At 50.0% G+C, this 12,300-nt stretch overlaps 1 protein-coding gene across 1 annotated transcript in view; it reads right to left on the reverse strand.

The window, feature by feature from the left end:
• The window catches only part of CCDC3 (coiled-coil domain containing 3), a 37,320-nt gene extending 26,400 nt beyond the window's left edge, over nucleotides 1–10,920 (reverse strand). The window contains exons 1-2 of the mRNA XM_050324285.1: nucleotides 10,427–10,920; nucleotides 9,276–9,450 (exon numbers count right to left, since the gene is read on the reverse strand). Coding sequence (XP_050180242.1) covers nucleotides 9,276–9,450; nucleotides 10,427–10,839 — 588 coding nt within the window. The 5' untranslated portion in view covers nucleotides 10,840–10,920. The remainder of the gene's footprint in view (nucleotides 1–9,275; nucleotides 9,451–10,426) is intronic.
• Between the last annotated feature and the right edge of the window lie 1,380 nt (nucleotides 10,921–12,300).

Raw genomic sequence — 12,300 nt, forward strand, 5'->3', positions numbered from 1 at the left:
TTACACTGTTGTTCCTAATCCCAGTGGGGATAAATCCTGGATCAAAGAGAATTGTCTCTGCTGGATTGGGATACAGAGCCCAAGATACCTGCCTTGCTGTTGCCATCTGCAGAATGGAGATAGTTCTCCTGCTTCCCCTGCACGGTGACAAGGATGGGTCATTTTGAGGATAACAGTATGTAAATACTAGATTGCATTTTAGTCCCTCATCTTGTCTCAGTATAAAGCACTGCACTGACATTCCCTTTGCAGTAACTACTGGTTCCCTACTGATCTAGAAAATGCAAAAATACTGCAGAACAAGTCCCTTAAGTGCTTTTGGATCTCAGGAAATATTTTTTTTGCTTGCTCGCTCCTGAGTTTCTTGGGCAGAAATTCAGACCCGGCTTTCTGGTCGTATTCATTTCCCTTTGCACTATACAGTGTCATGGAAACTTGCTTCTCCCTCAGTGTATTTTTCCCTGCTGTCATTCATTTTACGGATAACTTGGCTAACAGCTGTAGCAGCCTTCTTCCAAAAGAAGCCCACAGGTTGGGGCAGCAAAAGGAGGTAGTCACTGCATCAGCTGCCAGAGGCACCTGCAGTGATTTGAGCAGCAAACAGCTGCAATTGGTCCACCAAAACCGTGTGTTCCCGGTCCCTCGAAACCAGCCGCTCTGGTTTGTCACTTCACATCAGCTGCTGCAAGGGGCTGTGTGCTCCCAGGGCCAGTGGTAAAGCCAAGCCTGGCACCTCAAGGCTGCTTCTGGCCAAGCTCAGCAAGGCAAGGACACTTTTCGGGCGGAATTTGGAAAGGCACTTGGCTGGCAGAGGCAGGACAGGTTTTAAAAGGCTCCGTCTGCAGCTTCCATTAGGGACTAGAACTCCTGCTGCCTCAGAGCCAGCTTGGCTTGTCATTTGTGAAAATAAACATCAAAATGCATAGGCTGGGAGAAAATATGCCCCAGATTAAAAGATTTCATCTCCCTTCAAGCCGCAATGGCTGAGCTGGTTACAGGCAGCATTACAGGTGCCCTGTCTGCCAGCTGCCAGATGGATTTTGGTGGCTGTTGATTTTAATAAATGTCCTGCTCCATCTTTTTCTGTATCTATCTCACAGGTGGGTCAGCAGAGAGAGAGAAGTTGAAAGAAAAGACTTGTCCCTGGATTCAAGGTCAACTGGAGCCAGGAACTAAACCAAAGGCTAGATCTGCCTACCGTGCCTGTAGGATCAGCATGTGCATCAAAATTTAGGGACCTCCCTTATTAATTTTGGCTGATTTTGGACCAGAAAACTTGCCTGAGACTCACTTTGAATGTATTCCCCAAAACAGCTGGCCTGAATCAAGGTCTAGGAAAATCCAAACAGTGAAGAGCCACATGTAGCCAGCTCAGATGTTTGCTTCCCCCTCCTGTTCCCAACCCAGTCAAAAGCACTGAAATAGTCCCAGTGGGTTACTCTGAGCAGGATGCCAGGAGTCATATTTAAGCATCTTCCCATAGCTCCCAGGCTAAGTTAGTGCCTCCACTCTCTGAGACTGAAACATCATGGGACAAGTCTGAATACGGGAGCATGACTGGATCAAAAATTACCCATGATCTTCTTCTTCACACTGGACATTTTGTTTTGCCTCAGGTTAATAATATAATATATCCACCTTACAAGAACACCAGCCTCAATTCTTCCCCTTGGAGGTCAGGTCCCAGATATCTGGGGAGCACCTTCAGTGCACAAACCTGTGCTGAGGAAGGTGATTTGGCCATGGTCACAAGCACTTTCAAGCACGTATTTTGCTTCATTTCACAGCCCAGGTCCACACCAGCTGCCTCTCCCTGCCAGACAGTTCTTTCACCTTTCACAGTCTATGTGTGGTGGGATGTCCCCTCTCACTTTTCCACACTGGGCAGGCTGTGAACAGGAGGGAGAAAAGCAGAGCTATCACTCTCACAGGGAAGGAGACAGTGGACTGAAGTCAGTCTCCTCACGTCTTCCTGTTGCTACTTTTCCCATGACAGTGTTATCTCCAGAGGGTATGACTGAGAAATCCACCTCTCACTACAATGCTGCAATTCCCAGCCCACCTTCAGATGGGGATGCTCAGGGTGGGCTTCAGACTTTCCAGTGCCCTCCCCAGAGGGAGGTATCTCCCACCTCAGCCACTTCTGTGCTAAAGCGGAGGGAATGTGACCATCTCAATGTCACCACCACCTCTCCTACCTACACAGTGCCTTGGCCCCTGGCTGAAAGGCTTCTAAAGGTCAGGGAATCCTCCAAAAAAACTCCTCATTCAGCTAAGCAAGCACTGCAGCAGGATTTGTGTTCGGCAGCACCACTGCACCTCTTTCAACCTCATCTGGGCTGGAAACTCCAAGGATGTTTGGAGCATCCCTCCAAACAGCCTTTGTGTCTCTCAACGTGCAGCGCTCAGCTCACAACTACCAACTGCCTCTGTGGCCACCAGCAGTTTCCCACCCCTGTGGCAGTGCAGGAAACCACATGGAGAGCCAGAAAGGTGTCCTGGAGCTGGGGTCAGATGCCTGTTCACCACCAAGTTCACGTACAGCAGCAGATAGCGTCGTGCCACGAAATGTGGAATGATTTAGTGCATCTGGCAGAACTTCATTAGAGTGTGACTCTGGATAATTAAAAGCAGCCTGGAGCCATGTGGGTCTCCATTCACTGCCAATTCCTGGAAAGATTGCTGCTTCGCCCTTCGGAGGAGGCAGCAGTGTACACACACACACCACACACCCCCCTGGCTGTCCAGGCATTTCCTTGCTCAGCGGGCTGGAAACCGGATATTTTTAAGGATATTATGTACTTGGATGTGCCTGAGACATAGAGAGAGCTGTGCTTTGCAGTAATCTGCACTACTTGATAGGCAGAAAGTCGGTCCAGACACGTGCACCAGGGATTGCACCAGGGGCTGTGACACTATTTGGGGCTCTCTTCACATCATCCTGTAGCTGTGTTGGTACCAGGAGGGTGCATCTCAGCAGCCCCCCACTAGTCTTGGCTGCCAGTGGGGACAAGAGTTCAGCTGGGTGGGGAGAAGCTCCTTTTTCAACCCCGAATTCTGACTGTTCATAAACAAGATCAAATTCAAGGCTCTCATGCCACATCAGGTCATCCCTCCTGCACTGTATATGGCAATTAGCCAATATGTCCCCCAGCAGAAATAAGGTGCCTATAAGAGACAACCGAAAAACAGAGATATTTCCCCATTTTTCTCCAGGGAAGGGCTGCTCAGAACACCTTCCCTGTGCTATAAATATGATACAGGCCATATGCAATGGAAACATCCTGTGGATAAGACTATTGTGTATTTCTTTGTGATCTTTTATTCTGCATTTTATCAGCCTGTATGCACGTGGGAAGGCAGGAAACTGATAGGGAGATGCCAATCAGAACTCTAAGAATCCCCTACCACAGCCTGGGCGGGAAGATTTGGAAATGAGTCAATGCCATTTCCATGCCAAGAGACTCTTGGGGATGTTACCCAAATGTATCAACTGTCTCGCGGTCTTCCCTTGTCCCAGACACTTATCAGCAGTTCTCCATTTCACCTAATATTGCTTACATGTACTCAAATTAAACACAGATCGTAGGGAGGGGGTACGATCTGGGTGGGTTTCTGGGGGGAAAACAAAAGCGCTGCAAATCACTGTGAAAACAACCCAGAAGCGACGGCACTTTCTACCATGCTGTTAGAGTAACAGAGAAACAACCCCTCTAACAAATGGCAGGGCAAAAAAATGTGCTGCGAAGTGTCACTGAATGAGACCCCCTAGAATTCACCTGGTAGAGAGCATCAGGGAAGAGACAGGTTGAGACCAATACCTGGCAAATGTGTTGCTCCCTACAGATGGACTCAAGGATCCAACCCACGTGGTTGTTGCTGAGACACAAGTAGTTCTGAAACTATTTCCTCTACTTCCTCAGAGGAAGAATGCCATCTAATTTAATTTTTGCTTTGCATGTAGTGCCAAGGCCATTTATGCAATTGCTTTTCTCATCCAGTTCCCTTTTCAGCTACTCCAAAACCTTGCAGGTGTCCCAGTCAGGTCGTCAGGTTGTTACAGCAGCCAAAGTGCCACCTGAGAAGAGGATCCAGGCTCGAAGATGCTGAGCAGATATTTGCAGACTGCCAGGCTAACCCAGTAATTACCTTGCTTTTTATTTGGGACACTGACTACTCTCATAAAAGCTCTATTATTACCCAGATAAAGCTCTGGAGGTCTCTCATAAGGCACATCCATTCATCTAAATCAGCTGAGGTAACAGCATGATTGTGACTCCGTTCCTTGAGAGGAGACAAGTCAATGCACAGAGAGAAACTTAATAAAAAGTATAATCTCCCCCTGCAATCTCACTGAGCTTAACTGAACTTATTGGGTTCCTTAATTTCCATAGGCTTTATCTCGGTCCTAGGGCTCTCACTGTTGCTCATGACTGGTTGGACAATGCCATTATTCCCTTGTTATGATGCACTTGGGGTCATTTTGCAGTGCTCCTGCATGAATAAAAGGGGAGACCAAACGACCACATTTCTCTGTCAACCTGTTGATAAAACCAGGAGTTAAAGCCCCACTGAATAATAAATATCTACAAGTGGTATTACATACTTCTGTAGCTCTTATTGACACTACACCTCAAGTGATGTTGGTGCAATATTTCATGTGCAGGTAGGGTAACCAGGTCTTCTTTATGAGATCACACAACTCTGCAGAAGGTCAAGCCAGGAGGAGAAATTATAGCTCCTAGACTTGCACTTGCAAGATTTCAATCCCAATCTACTGCATCATCCTCAGCTTTAGCAGCAGGCACTGTGAGAGATAAAAACAACAAGGACGGTTCCCACCGCCACAGCTTGAGCAAGCAGAAATCAATCCCCTGTGTATAGAAAAGTGTCCTTTATCACTTCAGCCATATGAAAAGTTTGTTGTGAGAAAGAGGTATTGGAATATGCAGATGCCACCTGGTCCTTTGGGATTTTCCCATTCCCCCTCTCCATCTCTGCACCACTGATAAAAACCTGACCCTCTGGACTCCTTTTAGCAAGAAAAGGTCACAAGGCTGCTCCCTAAAAGAACCAGCAATGAAACACCAGCACTGCCAGCTGCACAAGAGAATAACTGGGTGGCATGCAGGGGGTTGTGAGAAGTGTTAGGAACATTGAGGGCATCAGGGGGGAAAAGATAAAAGGATGTCTGGGGTGGTTTCCTGAGGCAGGGGTGACCCAGAGTCTGCACACTGGCAGGCACAGGACAGCCTGGCACGGCCACTGTCACATTTCACAAATCCCTTGATACATCTGCAGGCCTTTCCTCAGGGATTGACAGGAGATACAGGATAAAACATGGAACTTTCAAGAATTTTAGTTAGGTTTTTATTGCTGCTTTATTATTCCTTTCTTTAATAAAAGCATCTTAATAAATACTGCTGTCTGCAAGGTTCCCTGGATGGGTGAGTAATGCATTTCTCCCACAGTTAGAGGGTGGGAAAAAACATCTAAAACTGTAATCCCAAAAGGGAATAAAAAGAGTGTTCCTGTGTTATCACCTTCACGAACATCAGCTCTGGGACTGGACCAATCCTGAGACCCAGATACTTTCAATGTGCTGCAAGGAGCCCCTCACTCTGCAAGAAGTTGCAGCCACTCATTACAAACTCAGCTCCAACCCCAAATCTGGTGGGACCTTTGTGTTTTAGCAACAATCTTGTGGAAATCACTACAACAATGAGATGGAGTAAAGCAGGAGGTCTGCAAAGATCACTAAGGAGCTGAGATAAAAGTCAAGATGGAGCTCAGTTAATTATTGCTTCTGCAAGCGCCAAATCCAAAATGCAAGTGTCAAAAGAAATGACAGCAGGAGCTATCGTTGCTCTCTGGAGTGGCCATAACAAGCACCTGAGTGAATTTATGAGGTTGTGGGGTTGTTGGAAAACTGTGGAAAGCAGCATCTGGCCCTCAGCCCAGACTGCAAGGGGCTTAAAAAGGCAGCTGCAATTAGCTTCCAGCAAGAGCAGCAGGCTCAGGATGAGGAATGTATTATCCCCAGTGAGATGTGCCTCGGGTCTGGCCTCCTTTCACCACATGCCATGGGGCTTTCCGAAAACTGGAAGGGTTTGCCTGTGAGGGAGAAGGCAGGTGACACATCCCAGTGCATCAAAAACTTCCTGCACATCTCTTTGTTCTCTTTTGCACCATCAGACACATTTGTTGGAAGGAGGAAAAAGAGCTGTCAGGATTTTCCTCCTTTCACCCATTGGGATAGCCTGGACAAGGCTAACTGCAACAAGGAGCACAGCAGAGAGAAGAGAGCCAGCAGGAGGACAGCATGTCAGTGGTCATCTGTGGGTCACCTGCTCCGTGATCAGCTCAGGAACACTCTGCAGAAGGGACCTTTTTCTGGGAACAGCATCACATGAGGCAAAGAAAGACACTCATCCATCATAGGGCTCTCTCACATTCTGGCTGAGCACTCCACAGCTACAAACATGAATTATTTGTTACAACTGCACAGAGCTGAAGTCTCCTTTGAAATGACCACCCTAGAAATATATCAACACCAGGGCACAGGGCCATAAGCAAATACAGGGATTCAAAAAGTCTTTTAGAGTATGGGACCCAGCTGTAAACAGGAGATTTCATCCAGACCTATTCAGGCCCACTGGTTTTTGATAGAGCTGTTTTTTAAGATGTCCCTTCATGCCACTGTCCCAAGACTCACAGACAGGACCCTACCTACTAACTCTGGAAATGAGACCTTCATTTCATCTTCCTTCTGCTCTGAGGATCTCAACATTTCCATCTCTTCTCTCTGACTGCACAAAACATCCATGATGTATTTTAACTAATAGTTTTTGTCAGTACACCACGTCTGGTGAGGCCCCTGACTCCTCACTGCAGTGTGAGCCTCATCAGAAGACCATTCCTTCTCTGTCCAAGCTCTCCAAAACTTGACACCATCACAGAACCCCTCTTTGGATGTGCCCAGGCTCCCAAAGAGCCTCCTTTTCAAAAAACTTAAAGAATAATGCTCTGACTTATGCTCACTTTCTGTGCCATGAAGCTGGCACATGCCACAGATTTCAGCTTAGGAGCCACCGTGGGGCAGCTCAGCTGAGCAGATTTGGAAATGGAAATTGTTCACACTGTGATGGGATGTGAGTAGACACAGTGCCAATTGGGAAAGCCACCGCTGGATGTAACGAGGCAGAGAGAGAAGCAAAACACTAAAGAGAGATGCACCCTGGGCATGGACACCTGCACTGGGAAGAACTGGGGAACAAATTCCTAATATCACAGAAGCCAGAAATGTCATCCCCTTCCCAGGCTGGGGCACGCAGGCGCCAGGAGCCGGCGCTCGGCTGGGCAAACACAGATGCAGGAGCTGAATGGGAGCACAGTCAGCCTGAGCTATTTTTAACTGGTGCAGAGGAAGCTTTTACTTTTCATTACGAAGGGGAGACAAAGTGTCCATCAGTTGTGCTGAATTTATTCCCTGGACGGGTGGGTGTTGAGGCATGCAAAGCCCCCGGCCCGGTCTGTAGGACCAGCAGCTCTAATCCCCCCCGGTCTGGTCACAGCTGCAGGGTCAAAGAGTGCAACAGCTGAAATGCACTTTTGATACATGTGCTCAGGGTTGCCCCAACTTACCCTGGGGCTTCTGCCTTGTGATTTCCATTAAATCTGACTGGTGAGAGTCACTACTGGCATAAACGAGCACCAACCCATCAAGGTCCCCTACAATGAGCTCAGCACAACTAAATGAACAATGCAGAGGCATCACAATCGGGCACTGGCAGTTGTATCTGATGGTCCCCCAATGCCACTTTGCTCTCCTGGAGAAAAATCTGTGGATTTGGCAGCAGCAGCACTTTTACTTGCCAAATCTGTTGCTTGGGGCACTGGGGAGCCTGGGGGCTGGCACTGAGGAGGCAGGGCTGGGACCAGGGCTCTCCACCTCTCCCTTCTTCCCCAGCCAGGGTTACAGCTCTGTGATCTAATTGTAAGACGACTAATTTTCTCTTAAACATCAATTCCTGCTGAAGTTCCCAAATATATAATTGAACAGCAGTGTTCCCCACTCCCTCCCCGAAATATCAGCAGTGAGAAAACACTCACTCACGGGGCATCCCAAGGAGAGGGGCTGTGTCACCAGCCAGATGGCCACACAGCAACTCAAACTTTGTATGTTGGCATTCAGCCAGCTGGTGAAAAGAAAGGGCTCAGAGAGCCACTGAACTCTCTCCATCCATCTCCCAAACAAGCCACTTGTGCATCTGCTGCCATACATAAACACTGTGCCCTAGGTGAATCCACGGAAGACACAAGCGATGACACCTGTCCTGTCCATCCTGACCTGAAGAGATGCTTATCATGTTCCCAGCTACCAGGGGAAACCACAAAACAAGGTTTGGCACTAAACCAGCTCTCCAAGTTCCACTTCTTCAAAAGTACATGCACATCCAGAACATGCACACACGTAACAACAGGTTGCTGCTTTCTGCCAAATAAGTATTTATTAAAATCCTGCATTTATTACACACACTACAGTCCCATAAAAGAGCTCAGAAGCCACTACTAGTGGGCATCATTGGACTTTCCATACTTTCTTAAGGGAGGATTACCTAGGGGGTGCACTGTTTGCTGTGGCCTCCCTTGAAAGGAGAGACATTTCTTTCAGCTTGTTCAGAAGTGTTGGCATCACTCAGACGAACTGTGCCCTCATGACTCAGAAGAAATGTGCCCTCAAGAGTCTCTTTTCCCCCAGCTGCTACAAAGACAGCTTAGGGCAATTAGTTCAGTAGATGTTTATGCTGTTATGTGGACTCAGGCAAGAATAATCCCTTACAGTCTGTCGTGGTCCAGGCACTGCTCTCACTACATGAGATGAACACAGAGGTACAAAAGCGAAGCTCTGCTCTTGAACATTTCATCTGAGGTTAAAGAATAGGGTCTAGGGATAGCAAACCCAGGAATGATCTGGGTGCAGTAGGACAGGATTGCAAGCAATACTGGTTTTCCACCTATTGCTCATGAGCAAGTTGATACCAAGCTTTGCACAAGTCCACGGGAAGCTAAAGAGCTAACACAGAGGCCAGCTTTGAAAACAGAGCTTAATATCTTCCCACCAGTGTGTTACTTTGCCAATGATACCACAACCCAAGGAACAGGAAAATCAGGGACCTGCTGCTCGACATTTGTATACATATGTTCACAAAGGACATGGAAATGCCTGTGGCCCACTTAGAAAACAAGCAGTGGAGAGCAAATAAATCCCTTACCCGGTTATCCTCTTGAATCTCCCAGTCACTGGAGAAGCTCAGCACATGCTGTGCCTGCGAGCAGTTCGAAAACTGGAAAAGGCTGGCAAACATCCTTCTGTTCTCCTGGGTATCAGGGAAAATCGCCTCCTGGAAGTTGACTCCATGTGGCAGGAGGATGTAGTTCTCATCCATTCTGAAACACAAGTTGCACTGTGAGAATGAACAGCACTTTCTCTCCTGCAGAAGTCACCCATCATACCTCAGCCTGGCTCAACAAGTGCCACCAAAGTCACACAGACTTTTAGCTGACAAGTGGCTCTCAGGTCTCCTGGCACTTAAGTCTCCAAGATGGCAATTTCCACCATGGGGACTGGATCAGGCAGCAGCAGGAATGAACTAACAGGCTCCTACCACCCTGCAGACACCAGTGAAACCCCATAAAGGAGGCAAATCTGTATTTTGAGCCATAGCTCCTACTGAATTTGCATCACTTTGCCCTTGATCCCAGAGTTTAAGTACTCCTTCAAACAGTCAATAAATAACTTCTGTAAAACGTGTTTAAAGATATTACTCCAGACTAAGCCCTAGACAGCATCAAAATGAGTTTCATTACGCACCCAGTGTAAGAATATACCGAGTATTTCAAAACAAGCCACTGAGTAGTATTTCGCAAACGCTCTTGTGTTGAAAGGTCACTGTGGTGGCTCTGTTCCAACATTGTGGTTTATTTTCTTAGTCTTTCGATGAGCCCAAAGTTAGGGTTTGGCTGGGACTCGGGAGAGTCGATGGAAAGCTATCGGGAGAGTATTTGGGGATGGGTTTTACACTCCAATGCCAAACTTCGGAGCTGGCCTCCCTCCAGCTCCGTGACCGTCCCACCGTAAAAACAAAAGCAGCAGCATCTAGGACCTACTCAGCAGCAGCTCCCCGTGCATCTGCTGCCCGGCAATACTGGAATATTATGGGCTTTTGGAGTTTCGGGAGTTTTTTTCCCAATGAAACTGTAGGTGGAAGCGCAAAACAGAAGGCGCTTGCGAGGAGAGCGGCAGCGGGGCGGAGAGAACCCCGCGGGCAGGGGCGGGCGCGCATCCCCCCGACCGGAGAGATGCCCTGGAGCCGGGATACGGCATCCCACCCCTTTCCCCGCACCCCCCTATCCCGGGACTCACCGGAGGAAGAAGAAATAAGCGTAGCCCTGCATGACTGTGTGCGAGTGGCAGGAGAAGTAGCCGAGGCCGGTGAGGTTGAGGCGGGAGCCGGCGGGCACCTCCAGCATGCTGCCCCACGCCTGGTCGCACAGCAGCTCGATCTCGGCCGAGTAGAAGAGCCCCCCCGCTCCCTGCTGGGGGCCGCCGGGGGGGTCCCTCTGCCAGGGCAGGTAGTTGTAGGCGCCGTAGGGGTCGGGGTGCAGCGCCAGCACCCGCGCGTAGACGATGATCGCGGCCAGCTCGGCCCGGCAGCCCTCGCTGAGCGGCCGCCACTCCGCGGGCAGCTGGCAGCCCCCCCCGGCACCCCCCCGGACCCCCGGACACAGCCCCAGCACCAGCGCCAGCAGCGGCAGCAGCCGCGCCGGGGGCGGCATCGCGGGGGGCTCCGGGCCGGGCGGGCAGGGCAGGGGACGGGGGTCGGGGGGGCTGGAGCGGCCCGGAGGCGCTGCCGGGCTGGGGACGGGGGTCGAGGGGGCTGGAGCGGCCCGGAGGCGCTGCCGGGCTGGGGACGGGGGTCGGGGGGGCTGGAGCGGCTCGGAGGAGCTGCCGGGCTGCCCCGGAGGCTGCGGGCGACCCGGGGTGCGGGAGAGGTGCGGGAGGTGCCGGGGGCAGAGGGAAGGGAGGCAGCGAGGCGGAGATGCGAACGGGCAGGGGAGCGGAAGGATGGGCGTGCAAAGGGGCGATAGGGAGGAGTGGAGGGTGCAAGGGGCAGATGCCCCAAGGGCTGAGGTCCGAGCAGGCAGAGGTGCAAAGGGGCGAAGATGCAGACGGTCCAGGGACAGGGGGTGTGCAGGGGGAGAGATGCGAGGAGCAGAGATGCAAAGGGGAGGGATGGGAAAAGGCAGAGATGCAAGGGGGCAGAGAGGCAAAGGGGAGGGATGTTAAGTGAGAGAGGTGCAAAGGGGGAGGTGAAAAGGGAGGGATACAAAGGGGAGGGATGCAAAGGCAGAGTTGCAAAGAGGAGGAATGCAAAGGGAAGAGGTGGACGGGACGGAGAATGCCAAGAGGACAAGATGTAAAAGAGCAGAGATGGGAAGGGCTGGCGCACTCCAGGGTGAGAGCAGCTGCTGCCAGGGAACCCCTGGCCCCGGGGTGGGCACTGGTGACACCCAGGGCTTTTGGAAGGTGACGGTATGGCTCGTAGGGTGCTGGAAGTGCAAGGGTCCCAGTAGAGAAGAGGGCTGTGCACAGCTCCTGCTGGGAAAGGAAATCCTGGGAAAGTGAAGATTGGGGGTGGGGGGTGGAACTTGTAACCCTGGTCACCCACTTCTCCCACTTCAAATAAGGCTGGAGAAAAATTTGCAAGTAAGGAAGAACAGCTCTTCCTCCAATCATTTTCCAAAATACATCTGGTGAGCAAGGTAAAAGTCGGGTCTTGATCTATTTTCACTTCCCACTGTTTCCTCTTAGAACTGCCTGAGAAAGTTTTAGCTTCTCCGGATTTCTGGCTGATGGCTCAGTCTGATCCTCTCCCCACGTAAGAACTGCTGTAGAGCTTCTCCCAAAGATCCCTGGGGGCACTGCAACACTCACAGCCCCAAAGAGCCTCTTTCTGTTTCACTGTTCTCCTTTTCCCACATGTGATCTCACTCGGAATAATAGCGTGGAATGGGCATGGGATGGTTAAAATCATTTGGAGCTTTGGTTTTTTTTTGCTTTTGGTTTTTTTTTTTGTATGAATATCACAGACTCACAGTCCCAGTTAGATCTCTCCCTAGCTGTGATGGTTACTCAAAGTTTGACAGCATGTCCTGGCTGGTTTCTTTAATCTCACTCTCCATCTGTCTTACTTTGCCCCTACAGTCCTTTACAAGGACTAGGAGTTCTTGGGAGCA

Source organism: Myiozetetes cayanensis, unplaced genomic scaffold (genome assembly GCF_022539395.1).
Source record: "Myiozetetes cayanensis isolate MyiCay16 unplaced genomic scaffold, myiCay2020 scf3, whole genome shotgun sequence".
In the NCBI taxonomy this organism is placed as follows: Eukaryota; Metazoa; Chordata; class Aves; order Passeriformes; family Tyrannidae; genus Myiozetetes; species Myiozetetes cayanensis.